Source organism: Nycticebus coucang, chromosome 14, assembly GCF_027406575.1.
Source record: "Nycticebus coucang isolate mNycCou1 chromosome 14, mNycCou1.pri, whole genome shotgun sequence".
Lineage (NCBI taxonomy): Eukaryota > Metazoa > Chordata > Mammalia > Primates > Lorisidae > Nycticebus > Nycticebus coucang.
This window is the reverse complement of record NC_069793.1, coordinates 17,531,247-17,549,379: the sequence shown is the minus strand read 5'-3', so window position 1 is coordinate 17,549,379 and position 18,133 is coordinate 17,531,247. Positions and strand designations below refer to the sequence as shown.

Genomic DNA, 18,133 nt, shown 5'->3' with positions numbered 1-18,133 from the left:
CCTGGCAGTGACCTTGGTTGCCAGGTAAAGAAAGATGGGTTTTGAAAGCAGCGGCAGTAAAGAGGCCCTGCTTGCATGGTGGGGCCTGTGTCACAGGGGTCTGGGGTGCAGAGGTGTGGTGGTCCGAGGACGGCTCCTGTGCAGACTCCATTTCTGACTCCTGGTTCCCAGTGCGCAGGGCGTGCGTTTTCTCCCCTTCCTCACCTTACCCTTCAATGCTACAGTTTGGCAAAGGTCAGCTCTCCACTTCAGTTTTCCTCTTCAGTATTCTAGGCTATGTCACAGGAAGGTGTTTTCTTTTGAGTGAATGATAAGAAAAACCTTTTTATTGAGATATACATACCAAAAAGTACACAGACTCTCTGTGTATAGTTTGATGCATTTTCATAGACTGAACACATCTGGTTACTGGCGTTCAATCAGCATTTTTCTTTTCTTTTCTTTCTTTCTTTTTTTTTAGAGACAGAGTCTCACTTTATCGTCCTCGGTAGAGTGCTGTGGTGTCACAGCTCACAGCAACCTCCAGCTCTTTGGCTTAAGCGATTTTCTTGCCTCTCAAGTAACTGGGACTACAGGTGCCAGCTATTTTTTGTTGCAATTGGGCCGGGGCCGGGTTCGAACCTGCCACCCTCGGTATATGGGGCTGGTGCCCTACCCACTGAGCCACAGGCGCTGCCCCCAATCAGTATTTTTCTACCTTGTTTTATCTCACAGCACACTTGAACCTGTAGTTGAACTTCTGCACTTAAATTATGTTGATCAAAAAAAGGGTAAAAACAAACATTATTTCCTGTGCTTTGAACTTCTTTTGAAAATAATTTAATTAATGATCTTTAAAAATTTTTGTGGCATACCTAAGATCGTCCCATGGCACCCCAGCGTGCTGCAGCATACTGGTTGAAAATCACCGATGTAGGTCAAGAAACTGAACATGGTTTTGGTTCCAGTTGACTTCCTGAAGGGGTCAATTTTTATGACAAAAACAAAAGACCATAGAACTGGTTAAGATGAACTGGCTAGTTCACCTGTGTCATAGAAGAACCCAAATTCCTGAAATAACTGAGTGTATGCATTCCTTTTCTTTCTATTTTTTTTGGAGACAGAGCTTCACTATGTTGCCCTTGGTAGAGTGCCATGGCGTCATAGCTCACAGCAACCTCCAACTCTTGGGCTTAAGCGATTCTCTTGCCTCAGCCTCCCATGTAGCTGGAACTACAGGCGCCCACCACAGTGCCTGGCTATTTTTTTTGTTGCAGTTGTCATTGTTGTTTAGCTGGCCTGGGCTGGGTTTGAACCCTCCACCCTCCATGTATGTGGCTGGCACCGTAACCACTGTGCTACGGGTGCCGAGCCAAGAGTATATACATTTCTGTTGGGAATTTACCTCTTGTGATTGTGTTTGACAGTTTTATGGCAAAACAGCAAGTTCCCTTGACAGATACTTTGAGATGAACCTGGACATCATGGTGGTCACTAACAGGTTTCATTTTCCTTCATTTCCTCTGACCAGCCCCCAGTGCAGTGTTTAACATCCATGCCGTCCAGATCACCACCACCGAGATACAGCTGGCGTGGGACAGTGGGGACAGTGCCTCTGAGTACACCTACCATTTAGATGTATGGTCTGAGCATGGCTCTAACCAAACGAACACCTCTCACAAAGGAATCACTCTGCAGGGCCTGATCCCAGGCACGTTATATAACATCACAATCTATCCTGAGGTGGACCACGTGCGGGGGGAAAGCAGCTCCACTGCCCACTACACACGTAAGTCCTTCATAAGTCCTGGCATTCTCCTGGAGGAGGCACTGGTTAAATGATGGATGGGGAGGCCGGTGTGTTTCTGGGCTCTAGGTTGAATCTGAAACTGAAACTGCTGAAGTTGCAAACGTCGGCCTGGCAAAGGTTCTGTTGTCCTCATGGGGCACTGGTGTCAGAGCCACATGAACGTGAAATTGTCTTTAGAAGCCGTACGTTAAATAAAAAACAAAAAAGCCAGACATTATTCCTTGGCAATGGGGAGCTTTTCCATTCATTCCTTGGGAATATCAACTCCTTGTCTTGTTGGCATTAGAAGATCTGCTTGATGCTGAGCTTTGTCTGCAATAGTGAGGGGGGTGTTTGCTAGCATTCCAACTAAGTGTATGGTAAAGATGTTAGCATATAATAACTTTTTCGGTATGTTTTCCTCTTTATTTGTCAGACTTAAACAACAGATTAGAAATTGTATCTTAAAACACATACTGCTGATAAAGTTGAAGTATTAAAAAAGGCCTAAAAACTTTACTTCTGTTAAGATTTAATCTGTATAATCGTATTCTAAATGTCTTTTTGAGGAAGTTTTCTGTCTTTTGAGCCAGCAAATAGTAGGTTTACTCATTCTTTCCAAAAGGAGGCAGGATCTCTGACCGTACCACCCAATCTCATCTGACCTTGGAAGCTAAGCAGGTTCGGACCTGGTTAGGACTTGGGTGGGAGGTCCAAAAGGAGCCAGGGTATTTTTGCGTGTAGTAATTAAAACAATCCTAGAATTCTAGCTAATTCATACTTTTACTAAAAATTGCTTTTCTTTTTTTCTTTTTAAAATGAAGGGCCCAACAATGTGTCGAACATTGAAATAAACACAAATACCACAGCAGCAGCCTTAAGGTGGAAGAACTCTGATGAAGCCTCTCCCACGTATTCCTACCGCCTTCTTATTGAGAAAGTTGGAAATTCCAGCAATGACACACAAGAAGTGGTCACAGACATTGGAGCCACTGACTTTGTAGTCACTGAATTAACGCCTGGCTCATCTTACACAGTGGAGATCTTTACACAAGTGGGGAACGTTACTGAGTCTCTGGCACCTGGGTGGGAGTCATTCTGTACATGTGAGTGGCCTCTTGGTCCCCTTCCCCGGTGGTGCCGACCTGTAGGTCGGTCCTCCACTGTCTGTGGTTCATTAGGTTTTGTGTGTGTGCACCCATAGACAGCGAGCTCTCCAAGACCCGCTATCAGCTTATGAGTGCTGTCCTGGTACCCCGTCATTTCTACATTTATACTATGCCAGACAGACAAGTCCCTGCCTTCTTGGAATTTTTTTGTTTTTGAGACAGAGCCTCAAGCTGTTGCCCTGGGTAGAGTGCTGTGGCATCACAGCTCATAGCAACTTCTAACTCCTGGGCTCAAGTGATTCTCCTGCCTTCGCCTCCCAAGTAGCTGGGACTACAGTTGCCCACCACAACGCCCGGCTATTTTTTTTTTTTTTTTTTTTTGGTTGCAGCCATCATTGTTGTTTGGCGGGCCTGGGCTGGATTCGAATCCGCCAGCTCAGGTGTATGTGGCTGGCGCCTTAGCCGCTTGAGCCATAGGCACCAAGCCAAATTTAGAAAAATTTTTTTTTTTTTTTTTGGTAGAGACAGAGTTTCACTTTATCGCCCAGGGTAGAGTGCCATGGCATCACACAGCTCACAGCAACCTCCAACTCCTGGGCTTAGGCGGTTCTCTTGCCTCAGCCTCCCGAGTAGCTGGGACTATAGGCGCCCGCCACAATGCCCGGCTATTTTTTTGTTGCAGTTTAGCCGGGGCCGGGTTTGAACCCGCCACCCCTGGTATATGGTGCCGGCGCCCTGCCCACTGAGTCACAGGCGCCGCCCGCCTTCTTGGAAGTTTTATTTTGGAAGGAGGGAATGAGATACTTCTCTAGGGTGCTCAGGAGAGGCCTCCACGAAAAGGTAACTTTTGAGCAAAGATCTGAAGGAAGGGAAAGAGCTAGCCAGGTGGGTGTCAGGGCACGAGAGTATTACAGGCAGAGGAGCAGTGCAGAGGCCCCGAGGCTGGAGTCTGCTGTGTTGGAGGGAGAGCCAGAGCCTGGGCAGGGAGGGCAGGGGAGGAGCAGCAGCATGTGGGGTGGGAGGTAAGGCCCCGAAAGTGCTGGGCCAGCACACAGGTGAGGTCTGGCCATGCAGTTCTTGGTTTGGCTTTTATACTGAGGGAGAAGGAAAGGATATTGTGAAGATGACGCTCAGCCTTTCCAGCCTTCTTGATTCCCTACCTAGCTCACAGTCCACCAAGTGTGACAAAGAGAAGAGCCTTGTGTTTAACCGAGGATGCTTTCAGATGGCCCAGGGAAGGTTTTACAGACACTCGCGGGCCCTTCCGCTCACAGTTCTGGTTGTGGCACCTTTGTCGTTGGACAGCCATGTGCCAGAACGTGTCTCCTTTGCCCCCTTCACCTCTGCATCTTCTGCCTTGGACCAGGCTTTCCCACGTGCTCAGCCTCTCTGGTAGTGTTGGAGCTACAATCTTGATGGCCTGTGACTTCCCATGTGGGGTGGCCAAGGAAATCCCTGCCACTTTGAGTCACCTTTGCTAACTCAGTATCCCACCTGGTCTGGGGTCTGATCTTTGGTATTAGGGAAGCTTCCATGTTGATACTTACTTTAGCTACAATTATTTTCAGCAAGAGAAAAAAAATCTCTGTGAGCTTGTATGGCTGGGGCTGGGTGGCACGGGAGCTGTAGCAGCGGGCGTCCCAGGCAGGGGGCCCTTCCAGATCCTGGGTGGAGAATGCAGGAGTTGCACTAAGTGTCTTTAGGAGCTTTTCCTGTTCTAAAATCCTGTGGTATTAAATTAACGATAATATCCTCACCAGCATATTAGTTTTCCATTTCATCAGTTTGATGTTGGCTCTCCACTAGCCCACAGAGAGATAAAGGCAAATAACACCCATTTTAAAGTTGAAGAAATTGATTCCATTTGCCATTGATGATTCAATATGTGGTGTGTGTAGAAAGTGCCCTGAACATGGACTTGGAAAACCTGGGATACAGTTGTGGCTTCACTACTTACCAGCCATGTCATCTTTAGCAAATTAAGTAATCCATTGAAACATCTGCAAAATGGGACAGCACGGACTTCAGCTGTTCAGCAGGGTGGCCAAGAGGGCCTCAAAAAGAGACAGCGCAAGTGAGGAAGTTGCTACCTCACACGGAGCCCCGGCCCCTTCTAGGCACCTCTCAGTCAGGCTTGGTGACTGACACCCCTCGTTTGGTTTTACTGTCAGACAGTCCTGCAGCTGAATCTTGGAGTTGTTGGGTGACCGAACTGAGGTCACATAGCTGGTGCTGCCCGATTTAGGGTCAGCCTCTGCCTCTCCCACCACATTACACTCCCACCTCCTCAACACAGAGGTGCCCACATTCTGCTGCTCCCCAGATTTCAGTGTCTGCAAAGGCAGAGGGTCCAACATCTCATACTGCATGGTGTTTCCTTTCCAGTTCCCGCATCGGTGGCCTCCTTCCACTGTGACGTGGTCCCCAGAAAGCCAGCCCTGGTTCTCAGCTGGGCCTGCCCTCCTGGCGCCAATGAAGGCTTCGAGCTGTATGTCAGCAGCGGGACGTGGGACAGCATGACACGCCTGCAGAGCTGCTTCTCGGAGAATGGCACTGAGTACAGGACAGAAGTCAAGTATTTGAATTTTTCTACCTCGTACGACATCAGCATCACCACCGTGTCCTGTGAAAAGATGGCAGTCCCCGTCCAAAGCACCTGTGTCACTGGCATCACAGGTGGGCTTCATGACCTGGTGGGCCGTGGTCACCCTAGAGGGCCAGACCCACTGGGGCTGTAAGCGTGGCCTAGAAATTCATTTTTTTTTTTTGTAGAGATAGAGTCTCACTGTACCGCCCTCAGGTAGAGTGCCGTGGCGTCACACGGCTCACAGCAACCTCTAACTCTTGGGCTTATGCGATTCTCTTGCCTCAGCCTCCGGAGCAGCTGGGACTACAGGCGCCTGCCACAACCCCCGGCTATTTTTTTGTTGCAGTTTGGCTGGGGCTGGGTTTGAACTGGCCACCCTCAGCATATGGGGCCGGCGCCCTACTCCCCCGTGTCTGCGCGCACACACACACTCTCTCTCTCTCTCTCTGTCTTTATCACTTTCCTTCTTCCACCCAAGGTCTCAGGATAAGGAACCTGGTCAGTTTAGAGTCACAGGGGTTGGGGGAAATGACAAAGGCAGATGATCTCCACCAAACAAGGATGCTGCTTTTCATTCTGTGGTTCCCTTTGCTGTGCAGAGGCTTTTAAGTTTGAAGGAATTCTGCTTCTCTGTTCTTGCTTTTGCTGTTATATCTGAGAAACCATTATAGAGACTAATGTCAGAATCTTTTTCCTTATTTAAGACAATTTTTCTTTCAGGCATTTTTACAGTTTTAGGTCATATGTTTAAATCTTGAACCCATCCAGTGTTCATGTTTCTGTCTGTGTCAAATAGGGATCCAATGTCCTTCTTTTGCGTATAGATGTCCAATTTTTTTCAACTGTCTTTTCCCCACTGTGTATTTTTGGTGCCCTTGTCAAAGATCAGCTGACTGTATATGTGAGCTTAATTCTGGGCTCTCTGCTCTATTCTGAAGGGCTACGCCTGTCTTTATGTCTGTGCTCTACTGCTTTAATTACTGTGGCTTTGTTGTACATTTCAAAATCAAGAAGTGTGAGGTCTCTAGCTTTGTTTTTTCTCAAGGTCACTTTGGCTATTCTGGGGCTTTCATGGTTCCATATTAATTTTAGGATTGTTTTTTCTATTCTGTGAACAAATGCCACTGGGTTTTACTCTTTTTGTACAAAGTCTTTGACATTTATGGGCGGTGCCTATGGCTCAGTGAGTAGGGCACTGGCCCCATATACCGAGGGTGGCAGGTTCGAACCCGGCCTTGGCCAAACTGCAACAAAAAATAGCCGGGCGTTGTGGTGGGTGCCTGTAGTCCCAGCTACTCAGGAGGCTGAGGCAAGAGACTCGTCTAAGCCCAAGAGCTGGAGCTTGCTGTGAGCTATGATGCTACAGCACTCTACTAAGAGCGACAGAGTGAGGCTCTGTCTCTTAAGAAAAAAAAAAAAAGAAAACAAAGTCTTTGACATCTAGTTTGTAGATGTCAAAGGTAATATGAGCTGAAGACTACTTCAGACCTGCCTACTCAGGTCGTGCACTGCACAATTCCATAAGACTTTGGTCGGGGGAGCATTGAGTCTGCGGATCTCTTTGAGCAGTATGGACATTTGAGTTATACTATGTCTTCCAGTCCACGAACTGGGAGATAAATGGGATCTCTCTCCATTTATTTGTGTCTTCTTTAATTTCTTTCATCAGTGTCTTATAGTTTTCATTCTATGAGTCTTTTCCCTCCTTTGTAGAATTCTAGTTATACTTCAACAAATCTATAAAAAGCATATAGCGTTAGAAACAACAATAGCAACAACAAAATCAAACAAGGTTATGGGGCATCCTCCCTGGGGACGTGGCTGAATACATTGAAGGGGTTACTGCAAGCTTGGTGGCTTCCCAGGGTCCACTGTCTCTGCACATCCCCAGTTTCCTCCATTGCCTCTTGCTTCTGGGGCCAGCGCGCGGCTTCCAAAGCAGGGGCAGATCTTGAGGAGGGTACTGAAGCACGTCTCTACCTAATCGTTTTGTTTCTTCTTTGATTTTAGACGTTGGGTGATCATGCTTTGTCTCATTTTATTTCAGAACCCCCTGCTCCAGAAGGATCCCCTAATATCACAACCATCAGTCACAATTCAGTAAAGGTCAGTTTCAGTGGATTTGAAGCCAGCCACGGACCCATCAAAGCCTACGCCGTCCTTCTCACCACTGGGGAAGGTAAGGAGGGTCCTCTGTGGGTTAAGCAGTCCATGAGGAATGCTATGACTGGAGCTGTTTCTATACCCACTGAGACACATTAACGATATAAATGTTTCCCTCCCTGTAAGCTATAGCCTGTGCTTTCTACTCAGAGAGGGAGGGGGAGCGATTAGCCTGATGGTTGATACACTTTCTTTGCACAGCCAGATAGCAAATATTTTATTTTATTTTTAATTGTTTTTTATTAAATCATAACTTTTACATTGATGCATTTATGGGAGATAGCAAATATTTTAATTTTTGCAGGCCCCACAGCCTCTGTCCCACTATTCAACTCTGCCAGTGTAGACGAAGTTGTAAAAGATAAAGAACGAGCAGGGCCATTCCCATTTGGTATTTACCCTTACAGGTGGCCCATAGCTTGCTGGCCTGTGATCTAGGTTTTTCTTTTCTTTTACATCATATGGCCTTTCAGGTGGCAGAATATTAGTCTTAACAAACTTACTCTCACACACACACACACACAGACGCCCGTCATCCTCAGGGTATGACGTTCTCTTAACAAAAAACAGAAAAAGATTTGCCTTTGTTACCAGGAACTTGTACAAAGCATCCCAGTAGCTGAGCGAGGAGGCGGATTAAAGGCTGCTTTCCTTTAAAGGGCTTTGTTATACTCCATGGTAGTAGGAAGGGAATAATTTGAGAGTATCTTATGTGTGAGTGCTTTGTATAAGGCCTGGATTTAAAATGTGATTCTTTAAGTAGGTGCGAGTCATCCAGCACCCCCTCTGCTGGTCTCCCCTCCTATGGGAAGGTGGAGACCAAACACACCGTCAGGGACTGGGGATTCCGGAGGGTAGAAATATGCTTGGATGATAACCTGCAGCAAAGTTTCAGAAAGTGAGGTTGAGATCCCTCTTTCTGTCATTTTATTATGAGTGTGTTTCAAGCTCTTTGTCATTTTGCTGTGATGGTTGTCAACCAATCTTGCACAGGGGAGCTGTGTCGCACAGCAGCCAGATCGACCGGGGCCAGCCTGTGATGGCTGAGACCACGGGCTCTGAGCCAGACACTCTGGGTTGGAAATCCAGCTCTACCTCGTTGGCAGTGTGACCTGGGGTCAGGTCATGTTAGCTTTCTGTGCCTTCATTTTCTCATCTGTGAAATGGGGATAATACACATACACTCAGGTGATGAAATTTGTGGGGATGAAATGAGTTAATGTAGGTAAAGCACTTAAAATAGGCATAGAGTGATCCTTGAGAGCCAGTCACTGAAGTCATTATCACCCAGCGTTGTGTCATTATCTAGATATGGGGAGCCTTAAGCCTCTGTCAGTCAGCACTGACTTCCGATTTTCCTTCTCTGTGTCTTAGCTGTTCGGCCTTCCACGAATGACTTGCAGTGTACATATGCAGATTTCAAAAAGGGGACCTCACACACTTATGTGACATACCTCATAGTAACAGAAGAAAAGGGACGTTCTCAGGGCTCCTCTGAAGTCTTGAAATACGAAATTGATGTTGGGAATGAGTCGAACACATTTGGCTATTACAACGGGAAGCTGGAACCTCTGGGCTCCTACCGGTAAGGTCTCCCCAGCCTTGTTCTCTGGGGGCTGAGTCTCATGAGTGCAGAGCTCTGTGCATCTGGGGCGTCAGACACATCTGAGCTGCCTCTTTTGCTTTGTCCTCCGCAGGGTTTGTGTGGCTGGCTTCACCAACATCACCTTCCTCCCTCAAAATGATGGGCTCATTGATGGGGCTGCCAGCTACGTGTCCTTCAGCCGCTTCTCAGATGCTGTTTTCTTGCCCCAGGATCCAGGTAGCGGGAAAACAACCCATCCGTGGGCTTTTGCTCCCAGTGTCCAAGGAGGCTGCCTGTCTGCTTGTCTCCCGCAGGCCCTGGGAGGGTGGGCATGGCCAGGTCTCCCTCTCAGAACTTGAGGTGTCACTGGGCTGTCAGGCTCCTCAGCTTCCTCCTCGGAGGTTCCAGCCCAGCCACACTCTCCTTCTCTAAGTGCTGCTTTTCTTGCAGTCTGCAAACATGATGCAGTGTCTTTATCTCAAGGTGGTAACTTACATGTTCTAAGCACACAGTGTGACATAGTGCGTGGAATCCCTGAATGTTAGCATCACAAGGAGCCACAGAATTTGTCTAGGCACCTTTCAGAAATAAGGCTGTGAAGGCCCAGAGAGGGGAAGTAATTTGCCCAGGGTCACACAGTGGCTTTAGGGGCAGAAATTTTGGTCTTAGATTCCTTGCTCCTTGTCACACAAACGTCAGAGATAGAGGGGTCTCGGAGACCTGTCTCCAGGCCAGAGCAAATAGACCAACTGGTTCGTTAGTCTGTGTGCTTTTTATACCCAGCAGTTTTTGGGTATAGGAAGACATTCCTGCCCCAGAAGCAAAGTTTAGGGAGACCCACATCCTTCCCCAATAAACAAGGGAGGGGTGCTGAAGGTGCTTCTACTCATCTCTACATGGATGCTGGTCTCAGAAAGCTGGAAGAGGTAAGAACTTAAGTGGCCTAGCGCAGCTCCCTAAATGTGTACTTGAGGAAACGACTTGGAGAGGTATAGTGACCTTTTCAAGATCCTGCAGTTGGTGGTGGACGGAGGACATAGAAAAATGTGTCAAACGGTCTATGAACCAAGCGTATGGTGCCCCATGATCATACTAATGTACACAGCTATGATTTAATTAAAAAAAAAAAAAGAAACCAGCTTCTGAGTTGTAGGTGCAAAACTAGTTGGGCCTAAACTTATGCTAGTTTTAAATAGTGCGAAGCTTTTTAACTCTCCTGTGTGTGTGCGCATGTGTGCCTCGCCCCACACCCCTAGCCCTTTGGTGTGAGGCCCGTCTGGCTGCACTGCAGCCTGGGGTCCCGTGGGAGCATCTCTTCAACTTCTCTCCTTTGGACTTGCCTCAGGTGTCATCTGTGGTGCGGTTTTTGGATGTATCTTTGGTGCCCTGGTTATTGTGGCTGTGGGAGGCTTCATCTTCTGGAGAAAGAAAAGGTGATACTTCTTAAGTTAATAATAATAGTTTACTATTTATTAAGAAAGCTGTTTTTATTGTAGAAAATTTCAAACTTTCATAAATGGGAAGGGATAGTATAGCAAGCGCCACCTTCTCATCACCCACAGTGTTCGCCGTCTGGCCAATAAGGTTTCCACCTGTACTTCCCGTGGGGTGATTTTATTTTATTTATTTATTTATTTTTTTGGTGGTTTTTGGCCGGGGCTGGGTTTGAACCTGCCACCTCCGGCATATGGGACCGGTGCCCTACTCCTTGAGCCACAGGCGCCACCCCCGTGGGGTGATTTTAAAGTGATCATTGCAGCCATCAGGTCACACTGCGGTGTTTGGTGCTACTTTCAAAGGGTGTGTTCTCATTCCAAAACCATTTTCTATTTTTTTTTTTTTGTAGAGACAGAGTCTCACATACTGCCCTCAGGTAGAGTGCCGTGGCATCACACAGCTCACAGCAACCTCTAACTCCTGGGCTTACGCGATTCTCTTGCCTCAGCCTCCCGAGCAGCTGGGACTACAGGCGCCTGCCACAACGCCCGGCTATTTTTTTGTTGCAGTTTGGCCGGGGCTGGGTTTGAACCCGCCACCCTCGGCATATGGGGCCGGCACTCTACTCACTGAGCCACAGGCGCCGCCCTCCAAAACCATTTTCATAGTTTAGCATTAAGAGACTTCATTTTAGAGTTAGCTAAGTTTGAACACAGCCTCCATCACTGACTAGCTGTTAGGAAGCTTAGCCTTTAAGTCCTCACCCCCAATGTGGGGATAATAATTGTGCCTGACTCGTGACACTGAGAAACTCCACACAGCGTACGTACCTTGTGTGCTATCATCACTATTTTATCTGTACCACTACTCTGTGAAGTTGTCAAATGGTAAAAATAGCAGCCCTGCTCTCAGGGCTCACCGTGTGCTGGATTTGTGCTTTCTGTGAATTACTTGATCCACGAGCCTCTGGGGGGCAGGTCTTGGGAACCCCTTTCCAAGGATGCAGAAGCCACACGTAGGAAGTGTGAAAGTGGAACTTGAACCTGGTCCACGTGCTTCACTGCGCACCCTCTTGCCGGACCTCATGGGGTGTGTACGTTGGGTTCCTTGTGCTGTCAGGTGCTGACGGCCAGGAAGTCTCCATTCCATTCGGGGGTGCTGCACCTGGCCTGTGATGGTTCCACGTGTGGCCACCTCGCCCTGTTGAGCTGACGGGCAGGGCTCATGCTCCACCTTGTATATTAGGTTCTGATTTTTGTGGGGTGGTTGGTGGGGGGCCAGAGATCAGCGGCTGGGCAAAACACCTTCATTGTTTTTTGTTAAAAAGAAAAGTAAATACATGCTTATGGTAAAAAAGCCAGAAAAGAAGAGCAAAAGTAAAGAGGTAATCCATGATTGCAGCACGACTCTTTTGTAGGCAAAACTACTTGTAATATTCCTATGTGATTACAAAACCCACACACAAATGCATGCACATTGGAGACGTTACTGTCTGGTCTGCTTCGTTCACTTAAGACATTGTGGGCAGCTTCATTTCATCATCATTTTAAGGGGCTGTGGAATGTTCAACTGTATGGAAGTGCCATCGTTTATTTAACCCATTCCTGGGATATTTTCAGTTTTCGGGTATCTTCGTTTTGTGTGGTTTTTGCTATAGTTACTTGATGTGAATGTGCCTAAATCTTTGGGTACATTCATGATTATTTCTGAGGCTAAATTCTAAGCTGGGCAACTGCTGGGTCAGGGAGATGCATGTTTTTAATTTTGGTGCTCCACTACCAGATTGCCTTCCAGAAAGATGTTTTTTAAATACCAACGTGGAGTTTAGTCCGTGGTGCTGGAGAATGCAGGTTCCTCACCAGCTTGCCAGCATTGGCTCTGACATTTTTTGACTTACTGCATTAACTTACCAGAAAAGCTTTCTCAAAAACAGTATAAACGACGAGGCTTGCGTTACAGTAAGGTAATTCTGTCGATATGTATTAGTAAGGAAATTTCCTAAAAGTTGAGTTTGATTTTTTTCATACTTTGAGGATAATATTAAAGAAAATAACTTCACAGATTTATAGTTGGCATTTGCTGCTTGGAACATTGAGCTTAGTGTTAGCAAGCCAGATCTGGGATCATTTGTGAGCTGAGCCTGGAGAAAAGGTTTTTGGTAGATATGTGAAAGGGAGAAATACAGAATGAACCTCTTTTGTCTAATGGGCCTCTTTTCTTCCAAACAGGAAAGATGCAAAGAACAATGAAGTGTCCTTTTCTCAGATTAAGTAAGTCTCTGAGTTATGAGCTTTATTTTAAGACATATGATTCCCCCATTCTGTTCAGTGACTCTCCAGGGAATTTTTGATGGAACTTGTTGTCATTTTTCCTGATTGACACATTTGGCCACGATATCTTGAAGTTCTTGCCAGCTGTGTTTTCTGCAGGAAATCTATGTTTTGTTAGTCTCCTGAAGCTAGTGTCTTTGTCACGTTCTTCTATCCTACCAATAAATTGACATTTTGTAGTTAAAATAATCAAATGGATTATCAAGATTTAGCAAGAGAAAAGAACTTACCTATCGTAAAGTCAGTCTTACACAACAGGATCTAGAAATTATATTTCCTGATTTGTAAATCATGTTACACAGACCCTCATCCCCCCAGATTATTGATTTTTGTGGGGAAGGATGTTTACTATCATCTCCAGAGAATGAATGAGTTATTCTAATTGCTTATTATTTTTTTTTTCTTTTCCTTTCTATGATGAAGACCTAAAAAGTGAGTATCTCCTTTACTTTTTAAAATAACTTGTATTTATTTATTTTGAGTGTGAACTTCATTGAATGTAAAAAACCCAAATGTTTTGTCTGTGTAGATCCAAGTTAATCAGAGTGGAGAATTTTGAGGCCTACTTTAAGAAGCAGCAAGCCGACTCCAACTGTGGCTTCGCAGAGGAATATGAGGTATGTGGATGTATGTTTTTTTCCTGACATAGAAACTGGGAATTCAAGGTAGGGGACAGTTAACTACAATAATTGGGAAACTGTATGAGCTAGAAAGAAGCCAGAGGGGCAGGTAGGGGTCTGGGGCTTGATAGCTGCTGGCTGCTGTGGAAGGACCGTCTGGGGCAGTGTCAGCCTCCCAGCCAGCCCAGGGCCTCCCTCGCCTTGCTCAGGATGTCTGAGCACGCCTGTGCTGCCTGTGAGTCTCATCCTGCTCACCACTCAGCCAGCACTGATGCTGCTGTCTCCATGGGCCTTCTCTGGTGCCATTAGGAGGACTTGGATTCTGTGTCCTCAGATTGTCTTTTTTTTTGAGACAGAGTCTCACTTTGTCACTCTTGGTAAAGTGCTGTGGCGTCATAGCTCACAGCAACCTCAAACTCTTGGGCTCAAGAGAGTCTCTTGCCTCAGCCTCCCAAGTAGCTGGGACTACAGACGCCTGCCGTATCGCCTGGCTATTTTTAGAGACAGGGTCTCACTCTTGCTCAGGCTTCTTTCAGCCTATAATATCAGCAATCCACCCTTCTCGGCCTCCCAGAGTGCTAGGATTACGGGTGTGAGCCACCACGCCCGACCTCCTCAGATCGCCTTGTTACACCTGCTGTCATGTTGCTTGTTACCCCTATTCGGTATTCTTACAATTCTGCCTTGTGGTAACATTTGTTATTTCCATGTACACTTCTCCTCCGGGTTATAAATTCCTTTGAGGCAAAGAGTGTCCTTTTTCTTCTCTTGTTACCTCTTTATTAGTTTCCTAGGGTGGTTTTCAAAGAGTGCCTGAAAACAACTGAAATTTAGTATTTCACAGTTCTAGAGACCCAAAGCCCCACATCAAGTTGTTGGCGGGGCCCTACTCCCTCTTACATTCCTGGGGGAGGATCCTTCCTGGCTCTTCAGCTCCAGCAGCCCCAGGCCTCCTTGGTGGGCCAGTGTCACTCTGATCTCTGCTTCACGGCTGTGTCCCCTCGGTGTCCTTTTGTTTCTTTACCTCTTACTGACCTTGTTTTCACTTGATTACATCTACAAAAACTGTATTTCCAAATAACTTCCCACTTATAGGTACTAGGGGTTAGAAATTCAACTTTTTAATTTTTTTTTTAAAGAGATAATGTCTCATTGCCCAGGCTGGACTCAACCAATCTTGGGTTCGAAGTATCCCCCCCACCTAACCCTCCCAATTAGCTGGGACTACCGGTGCTCGCCACAGTGCTTGGCCCAACAGATCTTTTCGGGGTACCATTTAACCCGTGATACCCGTGCCTTCCCACTGTGCTCTGTCACACTTTGTGCTCAGTGTGAATAATAATTGAAGTCCAAATAATGAAACGAGTTATTTTGTTTTCAGGATCTGAAGCTTGTTGGAATGAATCAACCTAAATACGCAGCTGAAATGGCTGAGAATAGAGGGAAGAATCGCTACAATAACGTTCTGCCCTGTAAGATATTTTCTCTCTATAGCATCATCCCTTCCTTCTGTCCCTGACCCTCACATCTCTGATGGGGCGGGCGAGGGGGACGGAGCCAGTGATCCCTGCTAGGCTCTGCCACTGCCATCCTGCCGGAGCCAAGTGCTGTGTTTAGCTGCATTGCATTTGACGTAATTCTCCCGGCCACCTTACATAGTAGATGATAGATACAGAAAATGCAGATAGGAAATGGCTTACAGAGTGTACAGGTGACTTTTCCAAGATCAGGTAGTAATGAGAAAACCGGGCTTCCCTGCCTCCTTCAGGGAAAAGGCCAGTGTCCGTGCTCTTAACCCTTTTGTCTCACATTCCCTTTATTTCAGTTTCTGTAGTTCTGGAATGAGAGGGGACAGAGGGAGAAGGGCAGGGAGTCTCCCTGCCTGCTTGTCCAGACACATCTTTGGGGGCCTGAGTGCATTTCATAGCCACGTGTGAATGATATTTAGATTCTTTCCTGTTTTTGAGACTCTACCATGTCTACAGCCTAACCCACAGGGATAACAGGTCTCTGTTTTGGGTGGGAATTAGGGCCCAGAGAGAAGTGTAAGTAGATCACGTCCATGTTCTGGTTTGGGTTGGCTGTTGATAGGCTTTGTGAGTCATTTTTTTTTTTTTTTTGGTAGAGACAGAGTCTCACTTTGTCACCCTCGGTAGAGTGCCATAGTGTCACACAACTCATAGCAACCTCCAACTCCTGGGCTTAGATGATTCTCTTGCCTCAGCCTCCCGAGTAGCTGGGACTACAGGCACCCGCAATAATACCCAGCTATTTTTTTTTTTTTTTGTTGTTGTTGCAGTTTGGCCGGGGCTGGGTTTGAACCCGCCACCCTCAGTATATGGGGCCAGCGCCCCACCCATTGAGCCACAGGTGCCGCCCTCGCCAGTCATTTTACGTTTTTACATTTTACATTTTTACATTAGGACACTGTCTTTTGTATTTCAAGCCATGTTTTTCTTTCCTGGACTGAAACATTAACATGTGTTTAAAGGCAGCATCTTCCAGCTCCTGAGTTCTTTCTCCACAGATTTCTCCCCTCTCCTTGACACAGAGTATTGGCCCATGTTCTAAGAGAAATGTCCTTACAACTAGGCTGGTGGGACTCGCCTGAGCACCTCCTTCTAAGGTTAAGGGCCTGTTCTCCCTCTAAAGTACAGGCTTGTTCTTATGAATGTCTGTGGAGGGTCTTAGATCTTAAGAGTTGGGAATTTGGGGTTTGGCTATTGTTTTCATTGGGAGGCCTTGAGGCTGAGATGTTGGTAACTAGATTTGACATTGTTCTATTATTTTGTCCAAAGGAAGACGAAATAGTGTAGTCAAGACAGGGAAACTTAGATGGTGCTACTTATGACTCAGCCTGACACTTGGAATCCTATTTTTTTTAAATTTTTATTTATTTTATTATTATTTTTGAGACACAGTGTCACTATGTTGCCCTGGGTAAAGTGCCATGGTGTCACAGCTCACAGCAACCTCCAACTCTGGGGCTTAGGCGATTCTCTTGCCTCAGCCTCCCAAGTAGCTGGGACTACAGGCGTCTGCCACAACGCCCGGCTATTTTTTGTTGCAGTTGTTATTGTTGTTTAGCTGGCCTGGGCTGGGTTTGAACCCACCAGCCTGGGTATACATTGCCATTGATGTAACCACTGTGCTGAGCTGACACTTAGAATTCTAATGTTTCATTTCTTGAGGTGGGAAAGTTGTTATGTGTGTGTGTTTGAGATGATATTGTATCTAGAAAACAGGAGAATTTTGTGTTTTGGACCCTTCCACTCATAGTTGTTTTATGTATTCAATTTATTCTTTTTTTCTTTTTTTTTTGAGACTGACTCTCCTTATGTTGCTCTCGGTAGAGTGCTGTGGTGTCACAGCTCACAGCAACCTCAAACTCTTGGGTTAAGCAATTCTCTTGCCTCAGCCTCCCGAGTAGCTGGGACTACAGGTGCCCACCACAACACTGGGCTATTTTCTGTTGCAGTTGTCATTATTGCTTAGCTGGCCCAGGCTGGGTTCAAATCTGCCAGCCTCAGTGTATGTGGCTGGCGCTGTAACCACCATGCTACGGGCATCGAGCCCATTCAATTTATTCTTAAGTTTGGTACTGTCTTTTTATAACAACCTGTTTATATGACAATAGGGGCAGGGTGGAAAGGTTAACCTTGGTATCCCCCCTGCTCTAGGGCATTTGAATTCTGACTGCCCTTTTTCAGATGGAAGGATGTGAAGAAGTCAGTTAATCTCTACAACCTCAGTTTCCTCATCTATAAAACAACAGTAAAAGCTTGTCTGGTGGTTTGGAGGAGTAAATAAAATTGTTTAGCACATTCCCTGGCTCATGGCGGATGCCTGAGAATGCTAACAGGAATGGGTTCATTTTATCTGAGACAGTGTCTGGTGTGAGATTGGGCCCTGGTGTCAGGCTAGCTAGTGATTCAGACCCTGGCCCTCCCACTCACCAGCTCTGCTCTGGGGACCGCTTGACTTCTCTGTGCCACGAACACATAATGTGACTGTGAGGATTAAATGTGGTCATTTATGTGAAATGCCAGGCTGTGCATCTTTAAAGACACAAGTCCTAGTGGTACTGTTGTGTATTTTCCCCCTCCCTCTCTTGGGTACAGCGTTACCAAAACACATGCTTCTCCTGAGGACCTTCTGTCTTTTAATGTCTTAGATGAGATTTCCCGTGTCAAACTTTCCATCCAGACTCATTCAACTGATGACTACATCAACGCCAACTACATGCCTGTAAGTGGGGGATGGGCTCATCGCCCTGATGGCATCCTCAGAGCATGGCTCTCTGTTTCTTTGGGGTTGAATGTGTGTCGTTTTCCATTTTTAGGGCTACCATTCCAAGAAAGAGTTTATTGCCACACAAGGACCTTTACCCAACACTTTAAAAGAGTTTTGGCGTATGGTTTGGGAGAAAAACGTATATGCCATTATTATGTTGACCAAATGTGTTGAACAGGGAAGGGTAAGTATCTTTTTTAATGTTTAACAAATTTTACAATTAATTTTTGTTTATGGTGGA

At 46.3% G+C, this 18,133-nt stretch overlaps 1 protein-coding gene across 1 annotated transcript in view; it reads left to right on the top strand.

The window, feature by feature from the left end:
- Positions 1 to 18,133, top strand: part of PTPRJ (protein tyrosine phosphatase receptor type J) — a 172,347-nt gene that overhangs the window by 141,746 nt on the left and 12,468 nt on the right. Inside the window, exons 9-21 of the mRNA XM_053561756.1 lie at positions 1,511 to 1,768; positions 2,593 to 2,874; positions 5,263 to 5,553; positions 7,512 to 7,643; positions 9,002 to 9,212; positions 9,325 to 9,449; positions 10,558 to 10,645; positions 12,878 to 12,919; positions 13,403 to 13,411; positions 13,509 to 13,596; positions 14,981 to 15,071; positions 17,774 to 17,847; positions 17,942 to 18,076. Coding sequence (XP_053417731.1) covers positions 1,511 to 1,768; positions 2,593 to 2,874; positions 5,263 to 5,553; positions 7,512 to 7,643; positions 9,002 to 9,212; positions 9,325 to 9,449; positions 10,558 to 10,645; positions 12,878 to 12,919; positions 13,403 to 13,411; positions 13,509 to 13,596; positions 14,981 to 15,071; positions 17,774 to 17,847; positions 17,942 to 18,076 — 1,826 coding nt within the window. The remainder of the gene's footprint in view (positions 1 to 1,510; positions 1,769 to 2,592; positions 2,875 to 5,262; positions 5,554 to 7,511; positions 7,644 to 9,001; positions 9,213 to 9,324; positions 9,450 to 10,557; positions 10,646 to 12,877; positions 12,920 to 13,402; positions 13,412 to 13,508; positions 13,597 to 14,980; positions 15,072 to 17,773; positions 17,848 to 17,941; positions 18,077 to 18,133) is intronic.